This window comes from Talpa europaea (genome assembly GCF_964194135.1).
Source record: "Talpa europaea genome assembly, chromosome: 4".
NCBI classification, from domain to species: domain Eukaryota; kingdom Metazoa; phylum Chordata; class Mammalia; order Eulipotyphla; family Talpidae; genus Talpa; species Talpa europaea.
In genome coordinates, this window is record NC_140070.1 from 58,100,762 (window position 1) to 58,120,601 (window position 19,840).

The 19,840-nt window shown below is 48.3% G+C and overlaps 1 protein-coding gene across 2 annotated transcripts; it reads right to left on the minus strand.

Moving 5' to 3' along the window:
• Positions 1–1,409: 1,409 nt before the first annotated feature.
• Positions 1,410–14,208, minus strand: ZIC4 (Zic family member 4; the record flags this gene model as incomplete). Of its 2 annotated transcripts, XM_084231179.1 has the most annotated exons (4): positions 1,410–1,723; positions 6,327–6,944; positions 12,826–12,910; positions 14,073–14,208. In XM_084231179.1, 3 exons carry the CDS (start codon positions 12,893–12,895, stop codon positions 1,410–1,412), a joined length of 1,002 nt encoding a protein of 333 aa, XP_084087305.1. The 2 variants fall into 2 exon arrangements, with proteins under 2 accessions (XP_084087305.1, XP_084087306.1); XM_084231180.1 differs by lacking the exons at positions 6,327–6,944; positions 14,073–14,208 and having other exon boundaries at positions 12,826–12,895.
• Positions 14,209–19,840: the final 5,632 nt, after the last annotated feature.

Here is a 19,840-nt window from a genome sequence, read left to right on the forward strand (position 1 = left end):
ATTTTTCCAAATCTTAGCGAGAATTTCAGGGCAGGCCCATCCTCTTGATAAAGGGTGAAAGACTGGGAAACAGGCACTGATATACCCTCACCCCTCACTTAGCAACATTTGCAAGGGCTTTCCTCTTCCCTGTCCCCAACATCTGGTTCTTTTTCTGGGGATTTGATACACAGCATATCAAACATAGTCAATATAGACTCTTTACATTTGTTATTTCAGTTCATCTCTTGTCCCTTAAAAAAGAAAAGTTGTGTGATTTTTACAAAGACTAGCACAGGATTGACTCAATTCACCCAGCCTCTATTACTTAGGCTTCTTTCACTTTCCCTTCGTTGTGGCTACCTCAACTCAGTGACACTATTGGCCCATTCTGCACCTGGAGTGGCAAAGCATCCAAAGGATTCTACAAACAGTGCCAGGACAAGGGTCAAAATATAGTGAAGAGGGTGATTTGTCCAGAGAGGTTTCACGGTAATGAAACTTAAAGCCCCTCCAGCACTCTTTTGTGTTTATTTGCTGTTTTCTAGACTCAGCCTCTACTCCAATAATATAATGTATATAGAGCATATTAACCAGCAAACACACATCTCTGTGATTGGGTGAATCTGTGAGGAGAGGCATGTGATCTCCAAGGGAAGTTGTTGAAACCAGCAGGCCCATTTCCTTTGTAGGAGTGCTTACAATTTTTGAGATCTGGGTCTGAGTATTTTTGTTTCAAAGTATAGTTGGGGGAGGAGGTTAAAAAAAAAAAAGGAATGGGAATAGAAAGAAGAAAATGGTTTTGGAACGCTCTGCCACCTTTCTTGGTGGGAACTTCTCACGAGGTTCCCATTGGAAGCTGTGAAGGGAGTGGGTAGAAACCTCAGTACCGGGCCTACTGAGAAAACATTTCCCATTCTGTGAAACACCTAAGGACTTCACGGCCCTACTTTTGCCACCTGCAGTTGCCAAGATTGCATATAAACTCCCCTGATATGTATTTCCCCCCTTCGACCTGTCTCTTTCTCTTCTTTCTTTATCCCAATACTGGTTTCATGCAATCCAGTCATGAGGGGGTCTGTGTGGATTAGTGGGGTGGTACTAGGTGTGATAAGAGAATACATAAGTATACCATAGTTATATTTTAAAATAATGGACCTTAAATCAACATATTCAATGAGCTCCAGTGATGACTGGCCCTTCCTTTCTTGCTTCTTTCCTTCCATCCCTCCTCTCCTTCCTTCCTCAGGCTCTCCTCAAGCCTCACTGAGCAGGCCTATGCAAGCAGTGAATGCAGAAGCGGCAACCATGGAGGCAGCCTATTCAGGAAACAGCAGTGGCAGTGGCAGCATCAGGACCAGGTGGTGGTGCGGGACTTCAGGGGCGGTGGGGGCAAGTGAGATGGAACCCTCGCCCTAACACACGTACCATTAGCTCAGGTCGCCACGCGCAGCCACCACCGCCGAGGAGGCCACCAGGGGCTCGCGGCGGACGTCAGACGAGGACGACACGAGGGTAGGCAGCGTGGCCGAGTCAGGGCCAGAGCTAGGCGGCGGCGGGGAGCGCCCGTGCACCTTCATGTGCTTCCGCAGGGAGCTGGGGTGCGTGTAGCACTTGTCGCAGCCGCGCACTTTACACGTGTATGGCTTGTCGCTCGTGTGCACGTGTGAATGCTTCTTGCGGTCACTGCTGTTGGCGAAACGCCGCTCGCAGCCCTCGAACTCGCACCTGAAGGGTTTTTCCCCTGGTGGAGGCAATGCAGAGACGTTAGTACTCGTGGGCGACGGCCCCAGATCTGCCTCACCACCCTTCCCCCATTTCTCTTCCATTTTCTGGGGGGGGGGGGCGTTTAAAAAAAATCACACACATATACACACACAAAACCTCAGACTCGGCATCCCCTTCCCCGCCTCAGAGCACACCCCCCAGAGTTCCCTCCAGCTCGCCTCGACCCCTCCCCCTCTCCCGCCTGGGTCTGAGGGGAGGGTATGGAGGAGGAGCGACAATGACTCCATTTTAGTCGAGTTTCCATCCTGGAAAATCCTAATCCACTCCGATTGTCTTTCTCCAGGTTCTCTTCACTGGCAGCTAGAAGCCCCTCTGTCCGGAAAAGAGTTGATTAAGGAGCTCTCATCTGCTCGATTTAAAATTGCTGATCCAGCCAAGTCTTTGCCCTGGGTCCAGCATTCCACCCAACACACACCCCAACCTGGAGCAAATTGTTTCCTAAAGTAGTTTTTGTGCAAACGTCAGGACGATAGAATAATTTAAGATGCGTAGTCAGTGCACATAGTATGTGCCTAATGTGGATTCGTGCTGCAGGGAAAGGGAGTCTGAGCAATAATTCATTTCAGAGGTGATTTTTACGGGAAATGGAGCCTCCTCCCCTTCCTTCTGCTCCCCGAGGGCAAACATTTAGCAGTCTTCTTTAAATCTTGCCTAAAACGTCCCGGATCCCTCCAGAATACGCGCGCCCGCAATATTTTATCCCGTCGCTCCAGCGGCCTTGCGGAGAAGCTGCCCCTGGCAGCGGCTCTCCCCGTCCCGACACTTGGCGAGAGGTGAACTGCGCCCCCCAACCCTCACCCGCTCAGACCACCCACTTCCCGCGATCAGTCTCGCAGGCTCGATTCGAGAGGCCAGGTCTGCCGGAGCCAAGTGGGATCCGAGGCCTTTCTCGCAATCACACCGTTTGAGCGCCGCGGTTTCCGAACGAGCGCGGCTGAAGTGGTCCCGTCAGACTCGGCTGGGCGGACCGGCGGGCGAGCGGGCGTCGGGATAGACCCGCGCGGGGCTGGGACAGACGGTGCGATGCGCCGTGGAGCCGCGGGAAGGCGCGAGAGCACGTTAGGGTGCAAACATTGGCCGAGGAGGCAGCCCTAGTTTTGAGCTCTTCGTCCAGAGGCTTCGCTGGTTTATGTGGGGGAAAGGACCCGAAAATCCTGGAAGCGCAGGTTCCTGCAAGAGCCGTCGATGCTGCGGGAAGGAGGGGAGCACATGTCTAGGCATTTCCAACAAACGGATGCCACGGAGCGCCCTGGGTTGAGGGAAGGAAGCAAAGAGAAGCACGGCTGGACGACTGTCGCCTTTGTGGTCGCTTCTCCCGCGGCTTCCAGGAAAGAGGAGAGCAGGGGGGCAGGTTTGAACAAAGGCCCTTTGCCCGAGCTGTGCTTAGGCTATGGTTGAGCCAGAGGTTTGCGCACAACCATCGGGTGCTCAGCGGGACAGCACCACCCCACCACTGAATCCCTCTCCTGTAGGAGTAGCACTAGTAAGTACAGTGGAAGACTGGACAGTGCTGGCATATGCCATTTTGGGGGACACTGGTATCATCTTATAGCAACAACAAGAGGAGAAAGATACAGAATAAATGAGTGTCCCTATCTAGCCCCTCATTTTCTTCCCCCATCCCTGTTAGCATCTGCAAAACTAAAACTTTTTTCCTTCTTTCCCTCCCTCTCTTCTTTCCTCTCTCCCTTCCTTCCTTTCTACCTTTCTTTGTAAATTCATTTACTAGAATCATGCGATTTAGGTACTGCAAAGGGAAACTATATGCTGAAAAAAAACTGGAGGAATGGAATTTGAGCTTGATTCCCCCTACATACATATTTCCTCAAACATACTTATCCCACCTTGAGAGCACCTCATTCAAGTAAAACAGTGATTTCGCCCCAGAGGAGGAATAGAGGCGAAAACATATATACATACATACATACATACATACATACATACATACATACATACATACATAACGCAGGGCACCGTTAGTGATGCCGGCAGCTTGGAAGTTCAGAGGCCCCTGGGAGACCAGGTGAGGCTTTGCCCCAGCATCCTCGGACCTGTCCCTGCTGCTGGAGGCGTCCTGGTCTCCTGGCCTAACTCTGTACCCCAATCCCTGTCCCCCGCCCAACCCCCCAGCCTCCCGCCTTCCCCCTCCAACCAGGTCTGGGCGCTGCGCCCGATGTGGGTGGGTGAATGTTAAGAATCAGGGTTGGGCTAGGGCCCCGCAGGCCGGCCGCCCGCCGCCCGGAGCGGCCTTGGGCCTGGGGTTGAGTGCTGAAAGGCCCGGAGTCCTTTCCAAGAGGTTTAGAACCCGATCGAGGCTTCCTTCCCCGCCCCGCGCCAGCCTGGCCTGACAAAGTTCCCAAGCGGCGGGGCATTTCGGCTAGCACCATTTTCTGGCACTTGTGGCTGGGCCAGGTTGTCCAAGCGCCTCCGCCCAGGTGCGGTCTCTGTTCATCCAACTGAGGTTTACAGAGCTCAGGTCTCTGTCTCTCTGTCTCTCTGTCTCTCACCCAGGCCGCCTCTCCCCGCCCCCCACCTCCAGCTGCCTGGGGAATAGAGGTTTCAGGAAGGGCGCCGGCGGTGGGGTCCCGGGGGAGCTCAGCAGCTAACCCGCGACGAGCTCGCAGCGGCACCATTGTTCCGGGACTGCTATGGCCTCCACAAAGTGAAACCTTTCGGCGTGGATTTAGGGGCTTAGGACAGCTGCCTCCGAAGTTATCCCCGGGATTCGGGTCTGGGAGAAGTTCAACTTCTGAGAAATCAGCTCCTATTCGCTGCTTCTGCGACTCGAGGAAATGAAATGCCATTAATATTTGAAAAGGCAATTATTTTCCTGTTGAATCGAGAACTGTCTTCATGAATAATTTGTAGTGAAATCTACTGCCCTTTGAGAAACACTTTGTTGGGTTTTCCCCCTTTTTTTCATGGGGGGGGTGGTTTGAGGGAAATGCAGAGGCAGGCAAGGCATCTTAGATTTGTTTTTCCTTAACTCCATTGATAATGAATCAGAACCACGAGTAAAAACGATGCACTTAGAATTCTGAGCTGAATAGACTCAAACCTGAGCCAGCCCCTGGCTCACTGAACTTGCTTCTCTGCTGTAGGTCGATTGCTCTAAGAATTTAACCATTTTCTGCTTCACGGACTTCAAACAGTGGCCAGGCAAAGAGCAGTATAAGTTTGTTTGCTTTAAAACACCCTGCCACTAAAAATGAGTTTCTTCTCTGACTGGGGACTGAGCGGCTACCTTCGAGGTGCTGCAACCAGCTCACTGAGTAGCAGAATTAAGGGTGGCGTGTCAGGGCTTCTCTCTCCCTTTCCCGGGGTTAACTTGGAGAAGCAGTAAGGGAAAGACAGATGCTGGCGAGATGGTGAGGGAATCCTGGAAAACAACTGGGGGGAACCACACATTTCCATATTTGCTCTGAAAATAGAGTGTTGGACTAAAACTGGACCTTGACATAGCTGAACTAAAAGTGTGATAGTGTCTTGGTCCAGGTCCTTCTCCAAGATTGCAGGACTTGGAAAGGGGTGATGGAGAAGGTGGGATTTAACAAATTTCTTTTCCCGACAGTGCCAGCCTGGGGGAGTTCTTTGACTCTTAATTGCTGATGTTTCCACCAAGAATAGAGGTGAGTAAGGCAGAGCACCAGGGAGTAGAAGTGTGGCACCAAGCTGGAATTTATTTAATTTTCTGGTGTCCCTACTGCTCCCCTTCTCCCATGCCCAAAGTCGGGGAAGGGAGATGTTGACTTCTTTTACTTCAGGAGGGGGCATATTGAGAAAACCCTAAAGAGAGTATGAACTTCGACTGCTAAGCTAATTAATATAACTTAACAGGCTGTTCTGGGAAGTGTGAAAACTTTCTCCTTGCAATTGCATTAATTAGAGATGCTTCTGGCCAGAGGAGTTCAACTTTGCAGGCTCTTGCTGGCTCCTTTTCTTTCTGTTAACTAGAACTAACAGAAGTGGTTGACATATGTCCCCATTTCACTTAACAACTCAGGAAATGGCATGGTGGCTGAGTCTCGTTGGGTATTTCCTAAAGCAAAGGAAGGGTGGTCAAACAACCCAAATGTAGGGTGTCCAGGGCTCCAACATAGGGCCAAATGAGACCCTAAATCCTAAAGAAGGTGCCAAGGGCCTTATCCCTCTGTTCAGGTGGCAGTCAGATGATCAGGCTGCCTAGTGGAAAGAGTGCTTGCCATATGATCCCAAAGGGACCAGTAAAAGACAATTGTTCCTATGTTTTACTACTTTGGGTAACAGTGACTTTTTAAATACCTTAAAATCAAACTCAAAGAAGGAGCACACAATGTCATGTACAGAGACTCAAGCAACCCCCTCCCCCCCAAGCAGAAATCCCAAATCCTGCACACAGCCCCTCGGGAAACTTATGTGATTTTAAGAATAAAGGGCATAATTAATATTTTATGAACCTGGTTCGTGGAAATACCAAAATACCCTCCCCACCAATTGAAACTTGAGGAAATCCAGTACCCAAGACGGGAGGCCTAATTCCCCAGAGGATCCAAATGAGACGGACGGTGCATAATACTGACCTGTGTGAGTTCTTTTGTGTATTTTGAGATTTTCTGATCTAGCAAAGACCTTCCCACACCCCGGGAAAGGACAAGGGAAGGGCTTCTCCCCCGTGTGCACACGGATGTGATTTACAAGTTTGTATTTGGCTTTAAAGGGCTTGCCCTGTCGCGGACACTCCTCCCAGAAGCATATGTGGTTGGCCTGCTCCGGGCCGCCGACGTGTTCCACGGTGACGTGTGTAACCAGCTCGTGCATGGTGCTAAAAGTTTTGGAGCAGAGGCGCTGGGGCGCGGGACTGTTGGTGGCTAGCCACTTGCAGATGAGCTCCTGTTTGATGGGCTGACGCATGTAACGGAAGAAGGCTCCGGGACCGTGGGGCGAGGCAAGGTTCACGGTCAGGTTCATGCCCCCGTAGCCGTGTAGGGCCGCGGCAGCTGCCAGAGCTTCGGTGCGGGCCACCGGTCCCTGCGCTATGGGTTCAGGCCGCGCAAACATGTCTCCGGGGAGCCCCAGACGCAGGAGTCCGCTCAAAGTACCGCTGGGATAGGCCTTGGAAAGCTGCTCTGGAAGGCGCGGGAAGACCGCGGCATTGGAGGCGGCAGCGAGCTGGGGGCCATGGTGTCCGGAGCTGCTACCTGTTATGGAGACAAATAGCGCGCTTGAGAATGAGTCGTGCGAGCTGCTCGTTTCACCCGGCCACCCCGGGCAGGCCCAGTCAGCCCCGCCACTCCTCGGCCTCTACGGTCAGCGCTGAAAGCGAGAACCAGAGCGCCGCGACAGCAAACGCCAAGCGCCTCCGTCGCCGCTGGTCTGGGCCACTGTTTGGTAGAGGCCCCTGCCGCGCCATGAGTCGGAGACGGAAGGTGGCTGCGGGGCAGGTGGAAAGGGTAGTGGTGTGCTCAGTATTGAGTCTGTGGGCTGCTGGGGTCCCCAGGGCTCTGTTCCAGAGGGTCCGACCTAAGCACCCGAGCGCGCTTCAGCGACCGACTTCCCGGGGCGCTGAGGGTTGCGGCGCCCAGCTGGGAAGTGGAGGTGATGGAGGTGATGTTGTGAGAGGTGGTGGTGCTGAAGCGCCCGGTCATGTATACTAATTTCAGCGCCCAGCTCAGCTGGGAGAGGGCGGTCCGCTGCATCTCCGCCTCGGCTCCCGATTGCTGCCAGATCTAACCGCCCAAGCCACTGTCACCAGACAGCAGGGAAGGGAAAGTGCAACCACACACACAAACTTCTGCAAAGTTTCCCTCCCCCTTCAAGTTTTGGGTTGTGACTTTTCCCCCCTCCCTCTCCCGGTCTTTAGTGTCCACTTGAAATCCCGTGCGCTGCAGAGGGAGCAGCGGGGCGCGCGAGGAAGTGAATAGAGATTCCGGGCGGAGACCCGGGCCCGCGGAGAGGAACAATTGCCTGGGTCGCTTATTGGCTCGCCGCCCGTCCCCACGTCAGCGACGACAGGTCCCGCCGCACGCGGATCTGCGCGCCCCCGCGCGCGCGCGCACACTTACACCCCGACACACACAAACACACACGCACCAGCCAGCTCTTTCCCTTCCCATCGCCCCCTCCCCCTCAGTACCTCTCGCCTCTAATGCTCATGCGCTCTGACCGGGGCACGAATTCTTTTCTCTCCCCTTGGGCCCCATCCCCCATCTTCCCCGAAGCTGCTCTACTTTGCTGCTTTTGGAAGTGAGCTGGGCTGGGTGATGCCTCCTTTCACCACGACTTTGGGAAGGGGATGTGGAGCTGCACTTAACGTCCTTGGGGTAGACCCGCGTACCCAGCCCTCCCCGAACTGAAGGGCAGCTCCGGGCGGGCGGGGTAGTGGCCTACTTTGGCTGTTTGTCCCGGGATCCGGGAGTAGGAGGAAGGGCCGGAATACAGGGAGTCCAGAACTCACTGGTTAAAAATTGTATTTTCTCGCTTTCTTTGAAATTTCTCATGTCTGTTGTCATTTGCCACCCCCCACCCCCCTTCTCTCCTCTCCTTTCTCCACTTCGCCTTCCTATTTGGAGCCTTGCTTATCCCCTCCCCCTCCCTCTTCTCCCCTTACTATTCTACGCAGTTAGTCTTTCCGGCCCCTCCTCCCTGGTGCCTGGCGCGCTCGGAGATAAGCGAACCTTCAGTCCAGCCTTGACCAGAGCTAAAAGTGAGCCAGAAGCAGAGATGACCTGGGAGAGACTGGCCTCGAACCCACAACGCCCTCCTGAGAGGGTGTGAGAATCCTCTGGGGCATAAATCACACCGGCCCCGCGGACTGGTTGTTAAAGGAAACAAAGGCGAGGGAGACTTAGCAAAGGGGAGCTCGTCTTCAGCCAGGTCTCTCTCTGTCAATTTGCGACCTTGTGCACTGTACCCTGCAGTCTGATTTAGCCTCCGGGAAAGGGGACGTGAGGACCACTTCCACTTTTTAGTTCCGGCCACTTGTTGCGGCGGCTGAAGTCTCTGCCTCTCTCCTGGCTTGCCTTCAAGGGTCTGTAGAAAGTGAACGCCACGTTTTCCGGCCCAAGCAGTTAGAGGGGCATGGACTACAAGGTCTGCTCTCGGAGGAACGCTCTCCCGGGGCTGCAGATTCCACTGTCTTGGGGTGGGGATGGAGAACCTTCCGTTCTGGTCTGGATTTAGGTGGAATAATCATAGAAAGTAACCTTTGTTTGTGCTGACCGGTTAGGGCCGGCTGCACCCCACCCGGAGATTTAAAGGGTTGTTGGCCGACACCCTTATCTTGTTCTTTGTAGCGGAAAATACCCACCTAAACACTTGGACCTCCCTGGCAGTAATATAAAGCGCCCCAAAAGCAGAGAAATGGTTGGATTTTTTAGAGAAGTTTTAAGGATTAAGTACAAGAACCCGAACGCCTTGGCAGAGAAGAGGAGTTTGGGTAGATTAGGAAGAACACGACTTAGAGTTAATTAGCTTGGTTCCTAGAACTGAAGATTTTTCTTGTATAATTTTGGTCAGAAAATAATAGTTTCTTTAAATTAAAAAAATATATAGTTAACTTATTTATAATGCTTGGCAGATTCTTTGGGAATTTCTTTATTTAGTGCATTGTTTCATAGTAGAGGCCGCATTTAAGCTAGGGATTAACATCCACAACAATTTCTCTGGGCTTTGACAAATTCAGGTCTTTCTACTTCTCAGGCCGGAAGAGCTTAAGCAATGCAACCAATAGATTCTGCATTAGCATAAAAAAAAAGTTGAAGGAGAGCATTCGACAGTCAAACTGCTTCTGCTCTAGAAACCAAGGGCTTCCATGAAGCAGTGTTGAGACTTGACTTTGAGGATTTGCCTCTTTTCCTGTCTCAGCCTCACACTCCACTCACACTTTCTGGGAATTCTCTCTCGGCATGCTGAGACCTCTCCTCCTTGGTCTCCAGGACTATGTTCCTTTCTTGGGAGAACTGGCCAGACTGGGTGTCTAGGAGGTGCTTCCATGGCTTAGTGAGTAGTTTCAAATTGTCCCATCTCTCTGGCATCTGCTGCATGATTCAGTTCTCTAGGTGAGTGTGGTCTAAAACCATGAGGGGCTTGGAAAAGAACAAAACCCAAACCAATTCAAACCGAATGAGTATGTTCCTCCCAGGCTGTTACTCTTAACCATCCTTCAACACAGAACTTAGTCAACTCTTCCTGTTACATTAAGGCCAAAATGTAAGAACACTTTAGCAGCATTTTGCAACTAAAATGTTTTCTTACCTTCTGAATCTAAGCAGTGTACAGCCAACCGGTCAGGATGTTTGTCAAACCCACCATTCACTTTTGCTTTGAGAAAAAAAAATATTTGCACAAAAATGGATTCCTTAATTATGCACTGTGACCCCCACAGATCAAAAGCTTTCAATAACAGGAGTATTTAAGTTGTTTTAGGTTTCCAGCCACTTTGTAAGTCTGGTGAGATTGGTACCTCTAATAATCCTATGTTTGTTGTCCACACTCACCATAGAAGAAAATGATAACTTTCCATTAGAAGGTGTAAAAATAAATTTGCAATATTTCCCCTCCCATGCTTATGGATCTCCTGAATTCTAAGCAATGCCTCCAGATTTCAAGGAAGAGAATCAGAGGATTTTTCACACATAAACTCTTAGTATACTAGAAACATTCTCCACCAACACTACCTTTTGAACATGTGTGTGGCTTTTTGTGCCAACAACAAAAGGGCAGATACAAATTCTCAGGCAGTAGCCTGGCCCCAAGGAGCGCCTTCCCAGACACAGACTTCTCTTGATGTGCTGAAAATATGTGGACGCATCCTGGATAGATGCTTCTTAAGTAGCCAGGAGTCAATTGACCTGTAGGTCACTATGGTTGTCTCATCCTTGCAAGTTCCTTGAAGTTATATGATTCACCTTAGTTGACTCAACACAGCAGTGGAACCAGGCATTCACCTGAGCGGGGCATTTTCCCAAGGAAAAGAAATAGGAAAAATTCCATTTTATCTGCTAATATTTATTAACAGTAAATCTAGGCAATTATATAAGGGTCTTCAAAACATATCTCTAAAATAATCCCCAAAGCAGTATTAAACTAACTACATATGACAAGTGGGGCACAAATGTCAGAGAGAAATAGTTTAATCTTCAAAACAGTCCCTTTGAGTCTTCCAGTGTCCAAGTAGCAGGGAGTCTGGGTTTTAGTGACTATTGATCGGACAGGCTAAAGAGTGATATCCCTCTGTGGTGATCAGAAGTTTTCCTTTTAGAAAGTTATCTCACTGCATTTATCTCCCGAATACCAAATAAATGGCTGTAACATTCTGTTCTGACCACACTAGAGGTTATAGCATTTCTGAGTCCACTTTCTTATTTGATTTACTGAGAAAAGACATATTCCATAGCCTAAAGATCCATAGCAAATGTCAAAAAAAACCTGGAAGTTTTCATGGGGACCTATCTGGAGAAGATTTAACATTCTACCAACAGATCCCAAACATCACTCAAGTTTTCCAGATCATGCCCTGAGCATCTCTGTCCACCATAGTGGGACAAACAACAGCATAAAATAAAGTGGTTTGCCAATCCTCCTGCATAGAAATATGACATTCCGTGGCCCTACCATCTGCCAGAGCTCTTCACACCACTGACTATAAAAGGGGGTAGAAGGGAGTCTGACCTCTCCCTTGGTGAAGAAATGGGGGAATTTCAGATGAGTATCTGGGCTATTTTTCCATTCTGATTTTTAAAACCCTGCTAACGGATGATTATCTGTTGAAGGTTATGCTCAGGGCAGGATCACAGTGGCCTCTGAGGGCCACTGCACAGAGGCTGGTCAAGTACAAGCCTTATTGCCCAAATATTCTGTAGCTAGACCTGCAGTCATTTAGATCTACAGTCACTTGTTAGGTCCTTTCCTCCCTGGTTCTGTTCAGGTTACCACCCGAATCAAGGGGAAATTTTCTTCATAAGCTATTCACAGACAGATTTCAGAATCCCTGCGGTGAGAGGTTATCTCTAGTCATAAGAAAATTAACTTAAGCCCCAAGATCACACCATATGCCCAAATTGTACAAATGAAATACATCAGAATTTTGAAGATAAAGGAGGATATTGCTTCTCTCTTTTATGGAAGTTTGGGTTTTAATCATCATTAATAGAATTGAGTATGAAAGAAAATATAACTGTATTTGGATAGAATTTAACATCCAAGCAACATTTTTGCAAAATAACTTTTGACAAAATATTAAGAAATATGGCTAAAGGATCTTCCAGAACAGCATTGAGGAATCAAAACAATGGAATTTACGTAATAACCACATCTCTCTTGAGAATCCCGCCATCAAATAACCACCAAATAATAGAAAAGAACCATTTCTTGAGTTGTCCATTTAACTTTTGTTAAGAAAGCTGCTTTTTCTACCAAAAAATGAACACCTTGGAGGCAACTGTCAGCTGGTAGTGTAGTTGAAATGAGGAAACTAGATGCCTGGAAGGGGAAACACCCAACTCTAAATCATATGCTTATTCTAAATGGAATATTAAATTAAATTCTTCACAATGAAGGTATTCCTAACAGAGCAGCTGTCAGTTACTCCCTGTTCAGACACCACATTGTGGGAATGTCATTGCCGCCACATTGCAGAAGGCTGGTGTCCCTAGTAAAGATGATGCATATCATGTAAACCCCATCACCAAGATCAAAGTCTGCTGCTTTTATGGAAGCCAATACATGTCAAACCTCATTCCAATCAAATCGTCTGGAAATGAATTCAAGATGAATATGTCATAGAATAATGTGACAGTGGAACTGCAGAAGGTCAGGGGTGGTTGTTTCAATGAGAAAGTCGTCAAATATTAATTCTAGAATGTCCAGATGAGTAGTCATTGAGGGGGATTAACCGGTTGCTGGTGGGGTGTTGTGTGTCTGATTTGTATATAGATGCATCAAACACTGAGGTGTTGTTCTAAGTTTCATTCAAACTCAAGAAACACCCCAAACCCACAATCTCACATAACCACAAGACAAAATAAAACCTACTTAAAAATTAACATCAGCAAGTCAATAATCAAAAGATTTTTAACTTACTTGGCTCTTTGAGGGTGTTTCGGTAAAGTCGTAATCGTTTCCTCATTACCAAGGAAGTTTTGTATCTCATTTTCTGACTTTGAGACTGGAAAGAAAAATGACAGACACTAGTTAAACATTTTCATACATATTTTTATTTATGTAAGATCCTGTGACTTGAATGTATGAGTTAAAGTAGGTATTGATATGAAGCCTCTTTGTTTCCTTAATCATTTCCAAATTTGGAAATAAAATATAAGGGCTCTGCTGAAAAGTATCCACATTTATAGCAAAACAATATATCCCTGGTGATAAAAATATTTAAACTCATGTTTCCCCAACTATATTGTTATCTGAAAAACATTGTTAATCTGCTTTGCAAATAGAAATTAGGTGCCCTTTCAATGAGGCAGGATTCAAACATCCTTAACTTCATAAATTTGAATTTATTACATAGAAGCCCCCATAATTTTCTTTAAGTTTACTGAGTGTAGTGAGATGTAATAATGGGAGGCCTTGGTGTCCTCTGGGAGGTTAGCATGCTAAAAATTGAGGTGTAAGCATTGAAACTGAGAGGAGAGATTTTTTTTTTTTAGTAGATTTGTAGATTTTATTCTGGCAATGGTAATGTGAAATGCCTTATCCTCACATCATCCACCCCCAAGCCCATGTGGAAATGAGCACTGTCTGATTTTTCAACGTTAACATAAAATTCACCAGGTTAAGTGGGAAAGTATGGCATTTCTATTATCTAGTACTGGCTATCCTTATTTCTTAAATAAAAAATGTATTGTTAAAACAATACCTCTGAAACATGCATTCCTTTACAGATTTATATCCTGGGTAGAACTACCAGACTCTGGCCATCTTAAAACCTGAAACCTATGCTGGAGACCTCTGATCTGTCAGGAGAGGCTAAAGGCAATGGAACAAGCCAAACAGAGGCAATCCCCCCAGCTCAACTCTCAATTTGGCCTAGAAAGACAAACATTCATTGAAAAGGTCTCAGGCTGAACAAACACAGCCAGCCTTCTGTCAATGAGGATATCTGCCTATCTTGACACTCCAGAACAAGTAGTTGTTTAACTTGTTGAACCACAGGCCAAATCCAAGTGGGGCTCTGCTATCTCAAAGGTTTGCCAGTTCTCTATGCTAAGAGATTTCCTTCTCTCTTCCTCAATCCCCAACCCACATTTGAACTAACTTGGGTCTTTTTACCCTTCCTTTCTTTATTAGGTCTAAGCCTAAGGGGTGTGGGGTAGACTCACCTTTTACCAGAGAGTTTTATTTACTTTGAATTCTTTCTAACCAAAAGGCATCCATCCTCAAAGGTAATAAGTTCCTTCCCACACAAATCAGGAAAGAAAGGAGGCCCAACTTAGCATTCCTACAGAAGGAAAGCATGCTGGGCATCCTGGTTCTAAAATTTCCTCATGGCAGGATGTCTGGCAAAAGGAAAAGTCCTGGTTGGTTGGAACTAATAGAATTTACTTTTTACGCTTCAGAGGAAAATTAATGTGTTTCCCTAGAGAACTCTGTCCACCCACAACACTGCCCGAGTCGTCCCTTTAAGAAGCCTGGGTCACTTTTATCCCCAGGTTCTAGGAGTCTTTTGTGCATTACAAACCCGCAGTCATACAAACATTGCAGAATCAATCCCTGAAAGCAACTGGGACATTAAGCCACTTTCTGTAGCAGCTCCAGCCAGTTTCGTGCAGGGAGCCAGGGTACGTATCTTCTTTTTTGCTTCAAACTCTGACACCACTTACCGAGTCAGTCATCTGGGTGAAGGATGGATGAGAGAATTGTTAGCATTCCCTGCATCCCTGGAGCTGATATCCTCAGCAGCCCATCCATATTAAAATTTTGAAAATGCTCAGCTTGGTTACTCCTAGCTTGTTTCCTCACACCTGCATTGGCCACTAAATATCCAGTCGGTACCACAACTTAGATATTTATTGGAATCTGCCTTCTTCCCTGCACCTTAAGAAGAGGAAAGGGTGTCAGCAAGTCCAGTAATTGATTGTGCTAGAAGAGAGTCCAGGAAGATGTACTAGTGGGTATATGCAAAAGACTCCATTTTTCTTTGAGGGGAACACAAAGGCAGCATGTTGTGGAGTCACTCTAACTGGGGAAGGCCTGTTTCAGGTCAAAGGTCACCAGCAGCCTGCTTCCCAAGCCAGCATCTTCTGTCTCTGTGCTCTTATCTGCAGCTCCATACTGAATAACTAGCAAAACACTCCTGCAAAAGGCTGCTACCCACCACTCATCCACAGCTCCGAAGGGCAAGCACAGAGTTGATACTCTGAAGGTTGCCTGGGAATGCCCAGGTTAAAGCCAAAATAGTCCCTGTCTTTGCTGGGGCCTGGAGTAGCCAGCTGTTCCTGAAAACCCTCTGCTTCACCTCCATCAATTCCTCTAGCGCCAGGATGTTGAGCTTTGAGATTGGATTGTGCAAGGGCCTCTTCTAATTCTCCAGTTCCCTAGAGGGCAGAGCTCACCGGTTCCCCCAGCTCTGAACTGAAGGGTGGGGGATTTCTGTGTGCTCAGCCTAGAATCCATATTAGTGGATGGGCTGAAGGACCTTTCTACACATTTTAATGTCCCTTTGAAAGTCCCCACATACACACACCTGCGGGCAGCTAGAGGAAGAGAAAGTGGTGTTCCTTGAGGGTAGCTTTGAGGCCAAAGAAGAGCAAGGCGTGGAGAAATTACACCCTACGAAACCAGAGAAATTTTTCTGCGGACAGCTCTGGCCAAGGAGCAGCCCTCTAACTCCCTTTCTGGAGTCCTAATACCTCGCTGGCTCCTAGCCGGCCCCCTATGGAACCCAACGCACCGGTCAAGCTTTTGAGCAGTCCTAGCTTTCTTTCCCAAATCAACTCTGTTCGCGCCTCCCTTGCCCCTAATTTTCAGGGCCCCTCGGTATCTAGGATAGTGCCTAGAATCCAAGGCGGCTGCGGCCTGCTCCCCAGAGAGCTAGTCAAAGCCCTCGTTTGCTTGCGGGAGAAAGAATCCAAGTCCTAGACCTTTGGCGGGCGGCGAGCGCAGAGAGCAGATCCAGCCGTCTGTGTCCTGAGGCAGGACCAAGATGCTTGAAGGCGAGGATCCTGCCCCGCTGCTGACCTAGCCGGCATCCGCTGTCAGTTTGGGGTGGAGAAGTTCCATCATCTTGCTGCCAGCCGGACTAACTTGGATCTTTTGACCCGGGGGAGGGGAAGCCGAGACCCTCCCAGCCATCCTCCTGGGGGCAGGGCAGAGAAACTGCCTGCAGGGCCCCCCTCCTTGTGCCGACCCCCCGGCTTACTCCACTCGAGGGAAACTATGAGCCACCATACCCTTTCTTCTGCAGCGATGGGGCACCCAGACAATTTACAGGGAGGGGAATGAAGGCTGGCGGGCAACAAGCTGCTCTTCGCCTCCTTGCCAGTGGGAGACCCGTTCGTCCCCCTGGTCCCTCCCCCCTCCTGGGAAGAAGGAATGAACTCACCTCTACCGCAGCCGCCTCCTCCCCTGTCAGTGGGGTGGGGCCTATACCGAAGGGTGTGTGTGGTGGGGGGTGCTAATGAGGAAGGGGATAAAGGAGAAAGCCCAGCTGGGTCTCTTCGCCTAGTGTGGTTTGGGTGCCAATGGCACCATAAAGACGCTTACTACCCGGTTACTGGGGGTACAGGTCCCATCTGTCTGTCCCCTGGACTCACGCACTTACCCCACTCCACCTGTTGCCGGGATCGCCTCATTTCTGCACATCACTTTGGGGTGGCTGAGGGGGGACCACAAACCCCTTCAAGCCTCTCTTTTGTGGTTCCAGCGAGGCGGTCATCCTTCATTTCTCCTTCTCCAGCTTTCGGAAAGCAGTTAGGGAATGTATGATGAAGCAGAAATGAGCCGTCAGGATGATATTTTAATGGCTTATATGTCACGTTGGTGCATGTGGCTTTGAACTGGAGCCGCTTGAGTTTCCTGCAGAGAGCGCCGCAAATCCCACTTGATAACTTCTACAACCCACAACTTTTTTTTTTTTTCTCACATTCACTCTTGCCCTGCGTATTTGGAAGGGTTTCCTAAAAATACCCTCTTGTTTCTCTTGGATTTTCCACGGACTGGAGAGGAGAAGAGTGACTTTCTTTTTTGAAGAAATATTTTCCCTCTCCCCCTCCCAACGACTACCCTTCCCCCTCAGGTCCCCTCCCTTGTTTTTTTTTTTTTTTTTTTTTTAGAGCAGGAGAGGTGGGTTCAATATTTGTTCTCCCTAGTGAGAACAGTGCAGCCTCTAGAGAAACTCCTTGCAGAGGTTTTTACAACAGCACTGGAAACAGGATTCAATTTCCTTTTGAATGTAGCAGAAAAGAAAGAATGGCTCTGCTACATGTTTTTTGAACAAAATGTATAATATTAAAAAAAAAAAAACTGGCCCTCAAGTCCCAACATTTTCCTTCCATTTCTCATTCCCATTCCACTTCAAGTTGGCAGGAATGTTGAGCTGCTGAACTCAGACTTGTTGCTGGGAAGAGAACATTTTTTTTCCCCTTTCTTGAATTTCTATTCCCCAGCACAGCAAGCACAATGCTTGGCCAGGTCCCTTTAGACACCAGGAAACCATCCCAGACACACAAGTCGAGTTTTGAGTTGGGAAGAACCCAGGGAAAGACAGCTCAGCTCACCAACCCTAAGCAGAACCTAGTTGATGAAAAGATCAGAAAGCCAGAAAGGCAAGGAGCGGCAGTCGTGGACCCTGCCTTCCTCCAGCCGGAGCAACCAGTACTAGCGATTGGACAAAAATATTCATTTTCATTTTTTTTTCTCATTCGGGCATTGGTGAGTTTTCTAACCCGGTCGCCTGTGAAAGGATGAGTTGAGGTTTCTTTGTCTGAGAAAGAGTTTAGGGCTCTGATTCAGCTGCAAAGAAGCCAAATGAAGTTAGAAACAAAGGGCAAATTGAAGGATTCCGACTCTTGGCTTTTTGTGTTTTCCTTACTAGAAAATAATTAGACCTAATGAATATGCAGACGCTTCAGCTGAACCCTCAGCCCAGACAAGGTTTTAAGCAGAGATGCGAAGAAATGCAACTCTCATGTCCCAGCCCCCCGCATCCGCCTGCATTTTTTGAAATGCATAAATGTTGCTTGCCTTAATTGATTGAGTCACAGAGATTTTTTTCCTGCTTTTAAGTTCCATACTCTTCTACCTTTCAACAATCATTTTAATATACAGTCAATGGCTCTTTGTGGACGGGACAAAAAGCAACTACGCACAGTTGTTGAATAGACTTTGCGCTGGGCAAAGACAGGTTAATCGAGGGCCGCATCGCGAAAACAAGCGAGTGTTGTATGTTTGCACTGAATCCAAATGTCTGCATTTTCCTAACTAAATCAAAGGGAGTGTTATTTCTTTTTCTGTTCACTCATCTGAAGGTAAGTAAATTTTCTCTGGCGATCAAAAGCCTGGTCGGCAACAAAGACCGCGCCCGCTTTTTCCACCGTCCTGGTGTGGCGAGTTGCGGAATTTCAATAACTGTGACAAGGGTGACTGATTTGTGAACTAGAAAAGGTTTGAATGTCACAAAATTTACATTGGTCCTATCTATTGGGGATTTAAATACCAAAAAGGTATTCGGGAATTTCTTGGGAGCTTTGAGCAGTCCTGAAAACAATGGCGCACTGGGAAATTTACAGTTTTACCTGAATGAAAAAAGGGTCTGGGGTTGGGAACAGGAGTGCAGAGGGAGGGGGTTAGCGGGAGCAGACGAGAGAGTGTAGGGGAAAGGGAGAAATTAGAAGAATAACACAGGGGAGAGAAAAATAAAAAAAAATCGACAATTGTTTCCAATTTGCCACCTAAAAACAAACCTCAATAACCTAGAAAGTTAAGAGCTCGTATGCGACTGTTTGTTTGGATGAAGGGGGGAGAGGGCGCAAGAAGCCCGATGAAAGGAAAAAAAAGAAAGTGCGCAAATCGAGGCATCCAGTTATCCCGAGAAACCACATTTCATGTAAAGAGCGAGTGGATTGCCCGCGTGCTCCCGAGATCTTAAATTATAAACAGGAGGGGGATGAGGCAACAGTGAAGCAAACTTCAAAAGGAGCAAATAACAAAAGCCTCCTTTTCGGCCCTTGAAGGGGGAGAGAGGGGGAAGAAAGAAAAGAAAGTTGCTGAATCGGGACATTCTGGAAGTGCCTTAGCTGTGTTTACTAGCCCCATCCCCTCCTTGTGGTCTCCCAGACGAGCTGTCCGAAGTCGCTAATCACTCAGCTAAGAGCAGGTTGGAGGAAGGACCAGAAGAGAGATAAGGCTGGTGATAGAGCGGGAGATGGATACAGAGAGCGGGAGGGAGAGGCATATGGAAAAGGATAAGGAGAAAGAGAATGTATATGAGTTCGAGAAGGAAAAGGAATTGTAGCAACAACAGCAACAACAAAAAAAATCCGTCAGAAGAGGGGAAAAATTTGGCTAAAAAAAGTTGCTACTCCTGGCAGCCCTGTTTGTCAAAAGGGGATGTCAGGCGCTTTACAATACCTGGGATTGATGAGGCGGGCGGGCCAATGAGCAGCGCGAGGCGCCTCCGCGCGCCCTCCGTTGGCGCGGCGGCCGCGGGCGGGGGGAGCCCTGGCGCACCAATGGGCGCTGGCGTCAGCAGCACGTGACGGCTCCCCCTGCTCCCATTCATCAAGGGGGGCACGGTGTCGTCTTTTCAATTCATTTATCTGCAGGAATGATTGCTGCTATCAGTCTCGCGCTCACCGCCCGGCTGAGGAGGTGAAAGTTTCTCCCCAGGAAGATAAACCGCAAAAGACAATATTGTGCATGATTTGCGCCTTTTCTTTGGCATTTTCTTTCTTTCGTTTTTTTCTCCCCCCCCTTTTTTTTTTTTTTTTTTTTTTGCAAAAAGCAGAGGGGGGAAAAAGCAGAGTGAAGGAGCGAGGAGGCAAGCCTGAGAGAAAGGAGAGAGAGAGAGAGAGAGAGAGAGAGAGAGAGAGAGAGAGAGAGAGAGAGAAAGGGCAAGAGGCTAGCGGAGAAGTGAAGCGGAGAGAGAGGG